At 39.0% G+C, this 16513-nt stretch overlaps 1 protein-coding gene across 8 annotated transcripts in view; it reads right to left on the reverse strand.

Moving 5' to 3' along the window:
* Positions 1 to 16513, reverse strand: part of vav2 (vav guanine nucleotide exchange factor 2) — a 201650-nt gene that overhangs the window by 55271 nt on the left and 129866 nt on the right. For all 8 annotated transcript variants that reach the window (XM_085413549.1, XM_085413546.1, XM_085413544.1 and 5 more), the window contains exon 3: positions 9268 to 9326. In XM_085413549.1, the coding sequence (XP_085269675.1) occupies positions 9268 to 9326 (59 nt within the window). The remainder of the gene's footprint in view (positions 1 to 9267; positions 9327 to 16513) is intronic.

The raw sequence follows: 16513 nt of genomic DNA on the forward strand, positions 1-16513 counted from the left end.
ATCTGATTTATGTTACCTTCTCGCTAACTGTTATGAAGCACACAGGGCGCTTTCTCCGGAGTGCAATAACACACCCACATCTGAAGGCCCCCTCCAATGAAATGTGCATTATATTATAAGTTATTAATGGAGTCCCGCAGGGCAAAATTTAATTACATAGTAGTTTGTGGAGATATGCACTCGTATCTATCACCTCTGTGTTGTTTTGCGGAGCCAAGCTCTGTCCGGTGCTGCTGTTTTCATTTCTCTTAATGGTGCAACGAGGTACAATTGAACTATGTTCATAATTTCATCAGTACACCTCTGATGAGCTGTCTCTTGGCTATTCAGTGCTAGAAGGGAAGGGGGGGGGGGGGGGGGGGGGGGGGGCTCGATTACATGCACGGTTTCCAACTTTCATGCTTTAGGAGTGCGACACCTGCTTTCAGTCTTTGTCTCGCCTTCTCAAGCTGCTCAAACTAATCTCATTGCAAATAAAGCGAAGCCTCGGAGCGCATCCCTGGTGAAGAAAACTGCTACATGTTAAACAGAGGTTTCAGAGGGGGAAGACTGAAACAATTCAGCACCAACTGGTCTCCAGACTTCATAGAAAATGGTTACTCGAGGAGCACATTACCTTTGGAAAATGATTACAATTTCATGTCACTGACTCTTGCATCATTCACCTCATTTCACTGTTTTACTCCAAAATGTAAAAATGCAATGGACACCACATTAATGGGAGCTGGTGAATGATTTGTGTTTAGAAAATGTTAAAGATTTGTTTTTTGCTTGCAGATATATTTTTAATTTTAGTTTTGCCTGTGAATGCATCACATATCTGCAGGAGTCTAATCATTAGTTAGTGGCCATCCACACTGAGTCATGAGCTTCATCACAGCTGTCCAGATGTTTTTCATTTTACTTCATTTTTTTGTTGTTATCCAAAAAGAAAATAGAAGAAGAAACCTTACAGCAGTAAGACCTGGGGTCCCTGCATGCAATGTTTCTCCTGGAAGAAATTCATTATTAAGCATACATATATATGATGAAAAGATGTATCAAATGTAGTGTATATACATATATATATATATACATATATATATATACATATATATATATATATATATATATATATATATATATACATATATATACATATATATATATAAATTTACAAATTTATTAGACCATCACCCAACGTAACATTTATGTCACAGCTGCACTAAATTTACAGTTTAACTAATTACAAAAAACATATGTTTCTTTAATGGTTAACCCACCAGTATCTGCAGCCTCTTTAGCCCAAATGTATCTATAAAGCTAAAATATAATTATTGTTGTTACCCATGAAGTTACTGTTAAAGCACTTATGTTTGTTTGTTTTGTTTTTTTACAGTTTTGCATCCCTGAACAGAAAAATTAGTCTTAATGCTTTTATGTTATGCTTGATTCATTTTTGACTTCTCAGTGTGCCGACTCAAATTTGGGTATAAAAACACAAATTCAGTTCAGTAACTGCTGCAAGTTTTGGTTTTAATAAATACATTTTTCCCAGAGTTCTAAAATATCTGTGTTGTGTGTGTTGTTGTTTTAATTTGAATAAGAGGTGCTCTAATAAATTTGTTAAGCACTGTATACTATATGTTTTTTTGTATTTATATTTTTTCTCATTTAAAAGTACTTTGAAAAGAGACTAAAAGAGATTCAGTATTTTTGTAATTGTAGCCATGTATAACCAATGAATTTGGTGTCTTTATGTGTTTTTGCCTACTTTTAACCATTGAGGTATTTCTTTTTTATTTATTTGAATGCTTTTTTACTTTAATTCATAGCAGGTGAATGACGAATTGGATGATTCAACTTTTAAATATTATAGTCGCTTTTGTTATTTGATTTGAAACATCCCATGGTCAAACCACAAGAGGTAAAAAATCTCTTTAAGCACAGATAAAGCATTGTTTTGCTTTGGTTTTTTGTTTTTCTTACTTAACAATTTTCATAAATCAGAGTTCTCATCTTACACATTGCAGCTCTTCTTCCTTTCTCACTGAATTACATTACTGTAATGAACCCCAATGTCTTTGTGATCATGTCTAATTTATTCCACACTCTTCTGGTGTAATGGGAACTGTTAGTGCAGGTGTCCTGTACAAATCCGCAATGAGCCAGTCCCATTGATCCATTATTGTCAAACAGCAGAACAACAGTGTAGATGTTGTGTGTGAAAGCAGCTCAAATGGTCAGCAATGGAAGCAGTTTCATGTCCCAGGACACGGCTTCATTTCTGCAGGGGTCGATAAATCGCTGGAGCTCCAGCAAGCTTCCGCACTTTGCTCACTTTGCTACTTATTGTACCATGCTTGTCTATAAATCTCCCCATTCTCCCTGAAAACCCACTGCTACAGTTTCATTTCCTGGGGAGGGGCAGTGTGTGCAATCAGCATGTGAATAGGAGGGTTTTTTTTTTCTTTTTTTTCTGCAGAGCTGGATTCACAGCGCTTACAGAGAAATTAGCACATGCAGTACAGTCAAATGGTATATAAGAAAAACAGAAACGCGCATGCAACATGATGACTGTGTACTAATAAGCGTGATGTTCAGTGGTGTAAAGGGGCACAAAATAAACACAGTTAGACAGACGAAGTGTGTTTTACTATTCCTTATATCCTAAATAACAATAGATAAGTTCATAAACTAATACATATGTCAACAGGCAGATTTTGTTACTTTTAGACAGATGCAAGAACTTCCTGCTTCCCTTTGTTCTGTGTTTATGCTAAACTAAGCTAGCTAGCTATATTCTTCAGATTTTTAATTATCATAGAATATACATCAATATTCTAATGCAGTTCTCAGGAAGCAGAGATGGAGATGTCATCACCAATTCCTTATTTAGAAAGCAACTATGCTGTTTAGACATTGTTACACACACCTCCTACCATCTTTGTTCACCTGCTCTGTCTCTTCTCTCTGTCGTTTCTCCCTATAGCTGACTGGCTAAAGGATCTACATCTGCATGTAAAGAGGGAGAATGTTGGACAAATTTTCACTGCAGTTTTTTTTCCAACCTTTTGTATCATGTCTGGAATTTAAGAGGAAACTTCAAAAAGAATGCCTCATTTTTGCAGATTTTGACCCAAAACAAAGGGTTAAAAATGTTATAGTCTAGTTTTGGTCTCAGTTGCTTCTTCATTTAGCATATCTCGCAATTTTTCTGTAAGTCTTCTTTCAGGGAAGCTCGTTCTTATCCTTTGAGCTATACTGTAAATGCTTATCCATGAGCATGTAGCAAATTTCAAACAATGATTACAGAGTCTGATTTTTATTTTTGTTTATTACACTGATTAATTAACTCAAGTCAAACTTGGGTTTTGGTGATCTGAAGAAAGACTTTGGGTAAATCTGATGAAATATTTGTGACTGCCTGGAGGGAAGCCATAAAACTTTCAGTTTTCAAACTTCTGATATGATTAACCAAGATAAATAAATCTTTAAAAAAATTATCAAACCAGGGCTTCTTGGCTTGTTAGGCAAATGTGCAAACCACCATGAAGCCACTATAATATTTAAAAAGTAAACATTCACAAATGTAAATACATTGCATGTGACAATATCACACTGGAGGATCATTATATTATGTCAACTTCCTGATCAGATCAGTCTATGTGGTGATCTGAGGTGTCCCACACTCTATGACCTGATCCCTCAGAGGCCAGGAGATACTGTACACTCAAACAGCAGGGATCAGTGATGAATTAGGACACAAGCACAAGCGGGTTGAAGGTTACAGTAGGAGGATAGTGTGTGTGGGCGGTAGGGTGGCTGTCTGGAGGGGGCTTGGGGTGACAACAGGGCAGAGGATGATGCAGGCTTATACTGCAGATAAGCCGTAAGAAAGCCAAGGTCAACACGTTTGACACACAAAAAGATGAGAACATGAGGCTTAAAAAAAAAAAAAAAAGAGGATTTGTAGTTTTGTTACTGAAGAAGACAACGTCAATCATGAAGGCAAGCAGAATAAAATAGAAAATAAAATGGGACCAGTTAAGGTTTTAGTGCTAAAAATATGTTGTAGGAGAGGGTTAAAATAATGCATCATCACATTTTAAATTTTGTTCTTTGCTAAATTGTCTGTTATGTGTAGAATTTGTTCCTGTTTCATCATTTGAATCTATGAAAAATGCCACAGATAACCACAATGCTTTTTCATCAAGGTTCTTAAAGAGCTATTAGACAAAATTTGGCAAATCTCAGTGCTGTGTGCAGTGTGTCTGAATAAAGTGAACGAGTGAAGGACAAAAGAAGAAGTGGCAGACCTAAAAAGTATCTACAACAGACGAACAGTATGTGAACGCCATATTCTTAAAAATAGGAAAATGTCCAGTAAAGACCTGACACAGGGCCTGAGAGATACATCTAGCCCTTCAGTTGATTTGTCTGTGTGGAGGAGGTACACAGAGATACAACAGTGAGTGTCTACAGATGGAGGCTGTCATGGTTTGGGGCTGCATTTCAGCCAGTGGTGTTGGGTATACTGTCAAAATCAATGGAATAATGAATGTGGAAAAGTCCCATTAAAAATGTAAAACACATAAGAGCACTTAATGTCCTTCAAGTTGCATGGAGAACTATTCCTGGAGAGGAAATACAAGAACGGTTCCCTAACAGAGTTCAGGATATGCTGAAGAATAAAGGTGGTCATACCAAATTTAGATGTTCAGGCTTGTTAGAATGATACAAAGTCAGTAAATTCCATAAATGTTTAATAGGAGTCCCAGGCTTCTACCTTTCTACCTTTAAAACCCACCACCAGCCAAATGGCTGGTAGGCTTTTAGCTAAGCTTTAGCTTCAGCCAAGTGGAAGCTAAATTGGCTAGTCATTCATATGTAAATTAGGTTGTTAGCTGGGAATTCTGGAGGGAGGGGAGTGGGGGTGTGTGGATGAGGGGGTGGGGGAGCTGCTAAAAGCTGTGAACTTCCTTTTGTGTTTCATCTTGATGCATTCTCAATCATCCAGGGAAATAAATCTCCAAAAGTCACCAACTTGGAGTGTTTCAGTTTGCCGTCTTAGGGAGAAATCAACACACATGGGTGTAGGTCCTTTGTTGCTGAGATTTATTGATAAAAACAGTACAAAAAACCAACCATTTGTACACATATTTACAAATAATAATAAAAAGTGAGTGAGTACATTTCAACATTATACCAGTGGTCTGATTGATGCCACAATGGAGCACATCGAGCAAAGACTGATAAGTTCGCTGCAATTTCCAGTGTGTGGGGAAATTGTTACAAATAATAATAAAAAGTGAGTGAGTACATTTCAACATTTTCAGCAACTGTTCTTTTCTTGCCTTCTTCTCAGCTACATGAGAGTGAGCCAACTCTCTTGCAAGCTCCACCACATTTACATATGAATGACTAGCCAATCCACTAGTGGATTGAGGAATTTCCCTGCGAATCTTGTTGACTGTGCCGAGGATGGTGGTTTTCAGTCTAAGAAGTTTTTGCGCAAGTGAAAGCGATGTGAAAAAATTGTCCGTGGTAACATTTCTGCCCTTGTCTAGGAATGGTTCCATCAGCCTCATTACTACATTTTCAGAAAGTCTCTCCCCAGTGGGACGATTGGGGTCCTTGCCAAGATATGGGAAGACATTGCAAATGTACTTGGATTTTAGGTCGCAAGCCACCCAAAACTTGATCCCAAACTTGTCAGGTTTACTTGCAATATACTGCAGGAAACAGCACCGAGTCTTTGATGGGAAAAGCTGTTCATCAACGGTGATATGTAGACCAGGGTTGTAGCACGTGATGCAGTTGGTGACCAATGATCCCCACACACTGGAAATTGCAGCGAACTTATCAGTCTTTGCTCGATTTGCTCCATTGTGGCATCAATCAGACCACTGGTATAATGTTGAAATGTACTCACTCACTTTTTATTATTATTTGTAAATATGTGTACAAATGGTTGGTTTTTTGTACTGTTTTTATCAATAAATCTCAGCAACAAAGGACCTACACCCATGTGTGTTGATTTCTCCCTAAGACGGCAAACTGAAACACTCCAAGTTGGTGACTTTTGGAGATTTATTTCCCTGGATGATTGAGAATGCATCAAGATGAAACACAAAAGGAAGTTCACAGCTTTTAGCAGCTCCCCCACCCCCTCATCCACACACCCCCACTCCCCTCCCTCCAGAATTCCCAGCTAACAACCTAATATACATATGAATGACTAGCCAATTTAGCTTCCACTTGGCTGAAGCTAAAGCTTAGCTAAAAGCCATTTGGCTGCTCTCCGGGTTTTAAAGGTAGAAAAAGCCAAATGGCAGTCCGTGGTGATGTAAGTGTTAAATGTTCAATAAATCACTGCACCTATTTTCCATTTCCAAAATTTAAAGAAATGAGAGGTGACTATAGACAGAAATTACACCAAAGGAAAATCAGCAGGTTCCAGGAAATGTGTGAAATCCTGAGTGATTTTATCCTGAGTGCATTTCTGTGCAATTACGTGTCTGCATGGAGAAATAAAGCCTTAATGCCCGACTCTGGCTGGAATGCTGACACAGAAACAAAGACATGAACTACTGAGCTCTGATTACAGCGAACAGACAAGATCAATGCGCTTCAACAAAACATCAAAGTCATGCCTGTGGCAATGTTATCCAACGATTAACACATTGAGGAACTTTCCAATTGGTCTACAGTTCAATGCATTGCCACAATGTGCTGTCTGTGAATGCACATTTAAGATTGTGGAGTTACCATCTGGACATCGAGCCCTCCAATCTGAGGAGCCTAAGCTGGAAAAGAGCTTTAAAATTGCTCTCTAAAAAAACCCCTCCATTCCACAATATTCTTCTCAATCCAATTTCTAAAACAACCTTTCATGCACTGCTTGTGTTTGTGTGTAGCGCAACTAATTCAATCCAAATATATCAAGTCAAAATCCAGTCAAATAATGAAAGGAACTTTGTCAGGATTTTTTTTCTTCTTAATGTCTTTTCTTAATATTGAGTCACCTATTACATTTTTTTTAAATGACAAAACTGATGAAATCCCTGTTTGTGCTGTACTTGAGGGGAAAAAGAAAATCAATGGTTTGCTACTCTGATAGTTCATTTTAATATTCACCTCGAACTCACCTGCGAAATGTAAATTTAAGTCACCACATCTACGGCTAGCATTTAGCATTAATTTTCTGCATTCTGGGATTTTCTTTTCTTTTTTTAATGTTAACTATTCGGCTTTAGAGGTGGCCTGAAGAGTTAGCTCTGAGGGAGTGAAAACAGTGTGCCACGATAAATCCTACCACACTTATCGATACAGCTTAAAAACCTGTAAAAATAAAAAGGTAAAAGCACATCACAAGTATGCGACTTGCTTTTGCTTGCACTCCTCACTGCTGAAGCTTGAAATGTTCTTGTGACTGTCATATTCAATAATTACTTTTCAAGTCATTATATTCTAAAAATTTACCATGGATAAGAAATATATTCATATATACATACTTGCTTAAACTAAATATATGACACAATGCTAATAACAAAAACAAAGCGCTGACTTAGAATCGAGACTAAGAAATATTTCTAAAAAGCTTGAGGAGAAACAAAAAGACTTCTACTTGAGTGATAATTTATTTAACTGAAAAATAATAAAATAATAATATTAAAAACAATTAACTCTTTATTATCTTTGCAAAAGTTTAAAATTGTCATTTGCTTTTCTGAGAATAGATCACGTTAACATAACAAAATTTTAACAAGCATCTTAGCAGTACTTTTAATTTCCAGCCACTTATCAAGACAACACTTTGTATTATGCCATTCCTCTTCTGACACATTTCCCTTAGGATTTAGATGAGTGTACTCTTTAATATCAATATTCTTTTGTTCTGGGCAACAGTGAAATGTGACCCTACTTAATAAAGTCATTTTTTAGTCATTGTGATGAAGTTCTCATTTGTTTTGCTGGGGAGCAGACTAAGAGGTCAGTACTTACTTTTAGACCAAACAGCTCTGGGTTACTAAAGGCAAATACCTACTGCTTACCTTTCAAGCTTTTCTTTTCTGTCTGCTTTTACACTACAACTACAGTAAGACGTCTGAAGTGATATAATTCAGAGTATGCATCGATTCTTAATTTTATTCTCTTGTAATAGTTTTTTTCATCCTGTTCAGGTTCCCTCTGTATTTATCCACTGCCTGGTTGATACCTTGCAGTAAGTTAAGGGGGACTGTAGTGAATATTTTCATATTTCACTGAAACAAAAGTAAAGTTTAATAAAGCCTGGGTATTCAAAGTGCTGTTGTTAAATTTATATTAAAGTAGACTAAAGTCTGGATCAGTCACATCATGCCTACATCACCCAAAGTCACAGTTATGTTAAGAAAAGACATAGGGCAGAAGCTAAAATGTCTTTAAAAACATAGCTATAGAATCTACGATAGTCCCAGTTATAGCAGAGAAAAGAGGTACGACCTCCAAAACTATCTAGAACTGTGACTTTAGCATTGTGGCGGCTGATCAATCAGTTAAAGGGCAAACACTCCAAAAATAGTGAAACTCAAAAAACTGAAAAGTTACTAAAAGTAAAATAAGTTGAGAATAAAAAGTCCTGTGATTTACAATGAGGTCAAATGAGCATTGATTTTGACACCTCACAGCAAAATGGTCAGCATGCACAAGCAGTGAATTAGCCAGCAGTCAGCGGGTTATGTTGCCTTTATTAATGTCATGGGACCTGCTTTCTCTCTGTCACTCTCTCGCTCCCTGTTTCCTTCCCCTCCCTTCATTTCCTGGCACAGCTCCTAACGGCTGTGCTCCATCAACTCATTACTCAGACAGATAAAATGTCTTTTTATGTGTTGCCGGTGAGCCACCGAGCTCCAAGCAGATCAAGCAAATGACGAGAACTTAGGAGCCCATTCCAATAAATGGGGAGAACTCTCTCAACTTCGCCATTACTTGAGACTAAAAATGACTACTCTTGCATGGAATGAAGTATTCTGACTGCGAACGACACAGCGCTGTCTGAGTGACAGATGGGAATGTATTGTCAGTCATTTCTGTCCTGCATGATAATGTGGAGGTTGAATGCTGCTGCTAATTGCCTAAAATGTAAATTGAATTTCAAATGAGCAGCAGACGTTAATAGCTACATCCATTTTAAAATAGGCTGGTAAGAAAATGTGGAATCGTTCCAAATGGCTTCTTTGACGCTGATATTTGGAAGTGCTTCAGCTGTCTAAAAGACAAATGAGAGAGAAATGAGACTCATACCTGATGCCTTTGATTTGTGCAATGCTGTGGTGGGAGATCCTCGACAGAGCGGAGATTACCTGAAATAAACAAAGACATGAAACGTTAGAACAATTAAACTACAAATTTCTTTCATCTTTGCTCTTATGTTTGAAGACCTCTAATGAACTAAACATTCAGTTACAGTTACGGTAACCACAGATTACAGTAACTGACTCATGATGTCATCTTAAAAGGCTGTGATCACACTGAATACCAGAACACAACCAGTTTGTTGACTTGCCAGTAACCAGTTTTGTGTCCCTTAACCTTTGATTCCATGAAAATCAGCCATACGTCTCTGTGCTGCATGTAACAACTCTGTTACAACAAGCCTACTTAGTAATACGTTTCACTAAGTAGTAAACCATATTACTAAACACTGACTTATGGAGTGTCCTTGAGCACAACATATCTGAGATATGGGAACGTGTGGCCTACAGGCTCCTCGCTCCCTATTTTCCATAAGCATCTTCTCTTGAGCATTTGTAGAATGACTGTAACTCAGGGGCAGTGCAGGTCATCTGCTAACTGGAAGGTTGGGGTTTTGATCCCTGGCTTCTCCAGTCTACACACTGAAGTATCTTTAGACAAAATATTGAACCCCAAGTTTCTCTGTGATGTTCTCATCAGACTGTGAATGTGTAGGAATGCTAGATAGAAAATGGTAAAAGAGAAAGTGTTGGGTGATTGAGGCATGTTGTATAAAGCGCTTTGAGTATACAAGTAGAGTAGAAACGCACTATATAAGAACCAGTCCATTTACCATTTCAGTGGTGTCAGAGGAAAAGTTAGAACAGTGCTCCATATTTCAACTTTTGTTTTTGTGTTATGGCATTTTGTTGTGAAGCACTTTGAAATGTGCTTTACAGATAAAACTTTACTTATTTATTGAATTTAAACTATACCAGCTGGCTGTGAAATGCTTTGTTTTCATACCGCTACACCTTTACCCCCAATGTACAAGGCTGTGTCCACCACTTTCTGTAAAACACAAGCATCACACACATTTACGGCAATCTTTTTTTCTTGCAATACATTCTGATATGCTACTAAGAATTCACCATTAAGACATCTTCATTGCATCTCTGCATAATACTGTCGAAAGCAGTCTTCTAACACTAAAGCAGCTCCAGGCGGCTTCATTATACTGTGTTCCATTTTTGTTTCTTGTTATGCACCACGTAATTATTCTAATAACAAATCAGAATTGAAAGACTTTATGATTTATCATATAAGCGATTGATCGTTTGTGTCCATTTCGATGGATTTTAACAGACAGGCTCCAGAAAGAAAAGAAAAAAATCAAAGGCAACAACAGAAAAAGAAAAGTAAAAGACACCAGAGGGGAAGAGCCACTCGCATTTACATCGTATATGCTGCAATTAAACAAAACACACTCCTTGCAGCTCCTCTGTTCTTTGAGGGTGATTATCGAACCTTACTTGAGCGTTTCTTAGCAACCCCTCTCATGCGTATGCAGCACCACACAGGACTGTGTGTAAACATAATGCAGGCCACCATGTTAATAGTAACATTCAAAGACATGCGGTGCAAAGCCTCAGCTAGGTGGCTGGCAGCTTTTTTTGTAAAGCCTCCATACTTTAGCTTTTTAGTTTTAAACGCTCAAATGTGTCTGTGCATGCATTTAAGTTGATTTGTTGCTGCTTATGAGTCACACGCAAGTGGGCTTACGCTAAGGACTGCAGATGGTGCGCTTGCAGGCCCTACAGAGGCTAGTTCAGGAAGATGAGGACCACCGCCCCAAAACACACGCACACACACAGACACACTCACACACAAAAAAAACACAACCCCCTGTCTCCTACGCCTCATTACCCACTCCTGGGTGTATTTCGGGTTGTAACACCGTGGCAATGCCAGATGTCTCCTCGACAGGGAGGACAAAATTGTTCCTTGGCAGGTGTGCCATCGACAGCGTCTCATCAAATTCCCTCTTCTCTAAACACACAATGTGGCACCTCAACGCCTTTAGTATTTAACATTCAACTTGAGCACATGTTAATGGCTGTTATGAAGCGAAGACCATCAATTTCGAGCTGTGGAGTGCTTGTGTTGAAGTGCTGTTGTCCACTCTCTCTATTCAAGGTGTTCTTGTCTTTAACATAATCAGTTACACGGAGTGCATATATGTCACATTCATTTACATCAAACCACTCTAGAGGGGGAATCCCTTTATTCAACCAGATAATAGGAGGTTATTTCTCTGAGCTGCTAAAGACCTGCGTAATGGAGTGTTTTGGTCGTGCTTAATGGTTTCAACACAGGGTCAGTCTAACATTATATACCTTCTTTACATATAGATTTGCAATTAAAGGAAATTAAAGGAAAGATACTGCAGTGTTAGGCCACCACATGCTGCCTGACCAGCTTCAATTCAAGTTGCTGTTGAATGTCTCCATCAGTCTGCTGACAGGCAGAAGCATTGTTTTAAAAGATCCCTAATTTAGTATTTTAATCATGATGGTGGAGATGTCTTGCTTCTTTGCTGAAATTTTCACATGGATATTCAGCTTGTTAGAGATCTGGCCATTGTCTTTTTACTCATCTATACGGTGTTTTGGTGATTTTGCCAAGGTTGCATAATCAGAAACGAGTTGTTATGACTGCAGGACGCAAAGGGCAAAGCTTCAATTATTATGGCTGATTATCACCGAAAAGCCTAAAAATGGCATTCAGGACAGCATTAGTTTGTTTACAGGATAAAAGCGATTACTGAGAACAACTATGGATTGAGTTTTCAGAGACAAAGATAACAGTATGGCTTCTATAGTGTGAAGGTCCCCTTTATGAAGAGACTAAGGGATTATATTTTTGTTTTAACTTGACACCTATTTGTTTACTGTAAATAGAGATGGAGGCAAAAAAGGAAAAAGAAACAGATAAAGATGTGGAAAGAAGCAAGGGAGTAGATAGAAAAGATTACTATGTGTCTTTGTTTCAGGTGTCTGTGTTTAGGGTATTTAAGAAATCACTGAGGATAAACCCATTGTGCTGCTTGGTGGCATTTTGCCCACTTGGCAAAGCTGCAGGAAGGGAACGCATCTGGCAAACTGCCCCATCATCATTATTGAGGGGTTTTTTTGTCTTATGAGCCTACATATTCTTTGTTGAAGGGTGAGAGACAGATGACAAAATTTAAAGACAGAGCAAAGACAAAAATGTAAAATGCGAATGAAACAAGAGGATGAACGGGTGTACGCGCTTGGCTTTTAATAGCAATTAATATTTCATGCTGCCTGCCGTGATCAGCTGCACTCAGATCTGGCTAAACACAGGTGCCTCGAGCCAGGTTTGCCCAGGTTCAAAGGATAGCAGAGCCACTGGCTTCGAGCCAGAGAGGTCACAGCAGGGCCAGAGCCCGTGTGGCCTGAGGAGAGTGTGTGCCAGCACTGAGCATGCTAGTGTGACTTTCACACATCACAGGGTAAAGTCTATTAATATTAAATCTCAAGTTTCCTCAACATGAGGAAGTTTGTTCTCTTTTCTTAGTTCATGTTGGCTTCACACATCATAATGCGAAAAATATGTTCTCAGTACTTGGAGCCATGGCAGCTCGTGACTCACGCTAGCTTTGGTAAGAAATGCTAATTTGCAATCTGTTTTCAGGGCAGCTGAAGGAATGAAAAACTGTTCGCATGTACTGCTTATAATGAGGATTACGCTTCTTATTAATCTATTTAACGTACAGTTATTGTTTCACTATTGATGTCAACACATCACAAAGCTGTAAGACTATAAAAGGAATACAAGGGATACTGAAAGGATAACTTCAGGGGAGCATCCCTTTAATAGCTGGTCTTTTTAAAAAACCCTTTCTTTTTCTTCTTCTCCTTCCTTTTTTTAAAGAAACAGACTTGTTTTATCTCTTTTATAAGGTTACTGCTTCCAGCCTTTGCTCAAAGGTTGCTTGTCAGTCTCTCTTACTTTCTTCTCTTTGCCCATGTTTCTGTTTTCCATTCTACCTCTAATACACTCTCTTCAGCCGCTTCTGATCCTTTAGTTCAGTCAAAGCCTTTGAGTCCACGCACATTATTAATTCCCCTCTCATCTTGTACTCCCCGGGGGATCCTAACTCTACTGCTCGCTAGAGAATAAAGCCTCTTCTGCCCCTCTAGGAATATGGAAAATACAAGTCACACGATGGAGTAATATTGCAGGTTTTTAAAGCCCCGAAACCATGATCTCACCTTTAATCAGCACCCCCAACAAGCCTCTGGCATTCCCTAACCCATGGGTGACCCTTATTGTCAGACAAGATGAATGCAATTGAGGATGCACGTTAAGTCTCACAGCCTCAACTTGTGCTCACGGTTTTCTGCGCATGACCGAAATGTAACGTTTATAGCCTGTTTACTGCATAGGAAGGTGCGTGTGTGTGTATGTGTGGAGGAGAGAGAAGGGAAGGATGGGGGAGAGGGGATAATGGTTGCATCTGTGGACCGACGGGGCGAAGCCAAGTGTTTGCAAACACACCGACCTTACATGTCTCCAGACTCGCCACATGTGGCCTGTGTCCCAGCTGGGCGCCAAGCGACACCGCATGCGACCACCCTGCAGCCAATCAAAAGACCTGCACAACACGGGTTCCCCCCGGCAACCGGGGCTCGACTAAATTTGCATGGTCATCAGTTACCGCACTGATCAAATCAAAACTGCAGCCATATGCTATTAACAGTGGGAGGGTGTGGCTGTGATTTGATTAAGATCTGAACACAAGAAGACAGTCCGTCACAAACACACGCAAACCCCTTTGCCAATTATATTTAGATCTGATGAAGTTATGACATGATTATGTGTCTGTGAAAGTTCTGATTATACCTTCTGCTGTAAATCAGTGCAAGTATTGGAAGCTATCCAGCAAAGAGGAAGAATTAATTAAAAATTCAGGACATTACTTTTATTTTTCTCTTTTCTCTCACTGGGCTCCTGCTCAAACAGCTAACTCCCTAATAGTGTGATATATTTATGAAGGATTCACACTTTGATTGGACAGCATTGCTATGCTCATGCCAGTCTGCCTAAGTTGTAGGCAAAAACCAAAAGGGGCACAGAGTGGGAGAGCTGAGAACAGATGGCTGAGTGGGAACCCTGTGTGCCCATCAATAATAGACACACAAAGTAGGGAAAGCAGAGTCTGTGTGTGTGTGTGTGTGTGTGTGTGTGTGTGTGTGTGTGTGTGTGTGTGTGTGTGTGTGTGTGTCTCCATCCGACTGTCCCACTGCCACTGGGAGTTTCAGCATTTTACAAACCTCCTCTTATCCTCTGCCTCCCATCCTCTCCCCACCTCTGCCTTTGCCTTTTTGTTCTCTTTTACATTTTCTACACAATTCACAGAAAATTCTCCTGAAAAGTAGGGCTGCCACGATTAGTCGACTAGTCACGATTACGTCGACTATCAAAATCGCCGACGACTAATTTAATAGTCGACACGTCGTTTGACGCTTTGTAAGATCCCAAAAGACGCAGGATGAAGTAGCAGGATTTAAGAGTGTAATAACGGACTGAAACAGAAGATGGCAGCACTGCATGTACAAGGATGCCAGCTGCCGTTAAACCCCGAAGAAGAAGAAGCTGTGTCCCAGAATTCATAGCGCAGCCCAGCGCAGTTTCCAACAATGGCGGCAGCTAGTTAGTTTTAATATTACTCTTATTATTCTTTCTGGGTCACAAAATAAACGTTTAACATATTTTCAGGCGAGAATGTAGCTGTGTAAACCTCAAATATCTGCTCAGTTTATCAGGACACCACATATTTTCAAAAGCGCTCCGACTGTTACCCACTAGCTCGATAGCGAGCCGGGGGCGAGGCTAACTAGAGCCGTGAGAACACCGGACTCCCAGCAAATCGTCTTCAAACCCACCACCGTCTTTCGCTACTCAGGTTAAACATATATAAGTCACTTAGATAACTTAAAAATGTTATTGTTTGGCTTTTTTAGTATTTTATTTGTTCCTGAGTAAATCTGTTTGGCTGAGATTAAAGTTGAAAAGAGATTAAAGATGCTCGAGAATATACTCCGGTGTCCTGTTATATTTTAGATAGCAAGGAGTTTATTAAACTCCACTGAAACAATCTGCAAATTTCATTTAAATTTGATAAACTATCATCTTGTCTTTATTTTTAGTTAGCACATACCTTAAACGCTTAAAGCTGTAAGCTAATGATAGTTATATAAGAGCAGATGCTGCTAGTGCAATAAGCTGTACGTTTTACGTCCAGTGGATGATGATCTGATTAGTCGACTAATCGCAAAAATAATCGGTGACTAGTCGACTATCAAAATAATCGTTTGTGGCAGCCCTACTGAAAAGCTTCCGTCACGTATCCCATATATGAGCGATAAACACCAGTGTGCAGCGTACACACACATAACTTAAAGGCCCAAAAGAGTTGATTACTTTTTTTATTGCATAAGGGCTCTGTGTACACAGGACAATAAAAAAGGCGATAAAGAAGAAATAAGTTTACTTCAAGTCAAACATCCAAAACTACAACTGAAACAAACTATATAAATAGAAATACTATGGAGGAGGAAAGGGCATTAAACCAGTTATAAATCAAGCTGAGCCCAACAATATTGGGTAACAGCCTAATTAAGCAGGCTAGAAAGTAAACACTTATTCTCAGCTAACAGAAGTGCACTGATGGCAATAGTCTGCTACAATCCATACTCTTAGGCAGAAGAAAGCAATACAAGTTATCTAAATATTTAAATGAAACAAGAATTCAGAAACACATCAACGATATTTCTGTATATCAAGAGTATTAAGAATGCCTGTACACATGCTTTTTCGCGCAATTACCATTCAGCCAACCATGTTAAAGCGGCGCAACACATTCAGTCAATACAAGTTGGAAGCTTCAATTAATTTCCATACCAAACATTAGAATGATGGAAAACATGATCTGACAGTGGAATGTTTGTTGGTGCAAGATTGCCTGGTTCATCGCGCATTCCTGAAAATGCTGAGAGATACTGTATCTCTCAGCATTTTTCACATATAAAGAGTAAACTCTATAAACAGTTAATGATGTGAAAAGCAACAACAAAATATAACCAACCGTTCTCTGGCCGAAAGTACCTTGTCAATAAGAGGTAAGATAATTGCGAGACTGGATGGTGCTGATAGAGTACCTCAGTTAACCACTCTGTGCAACTCTGCTAAGTAGATAAACATCCCAGAACGCACATAATGTCCAACA

This window comes from Rhamphochromis longiceps, linkage group LG7 (genome assembly GCF_057381845.1).
Source record: "Rhamphochromis longiceps isolate RC_006_pf linkage group LG7, R_longiceps_female_GT1.1, whole genome shotgun sequence".
NCBI classification, from domain to species: domain Eukaryota; kingdom Metazoa; phylum Chordata; class Actinopteri; order Cichliformes; family Cichlidae; genus Rhamphochromis; species Rhamphochromis longiceps.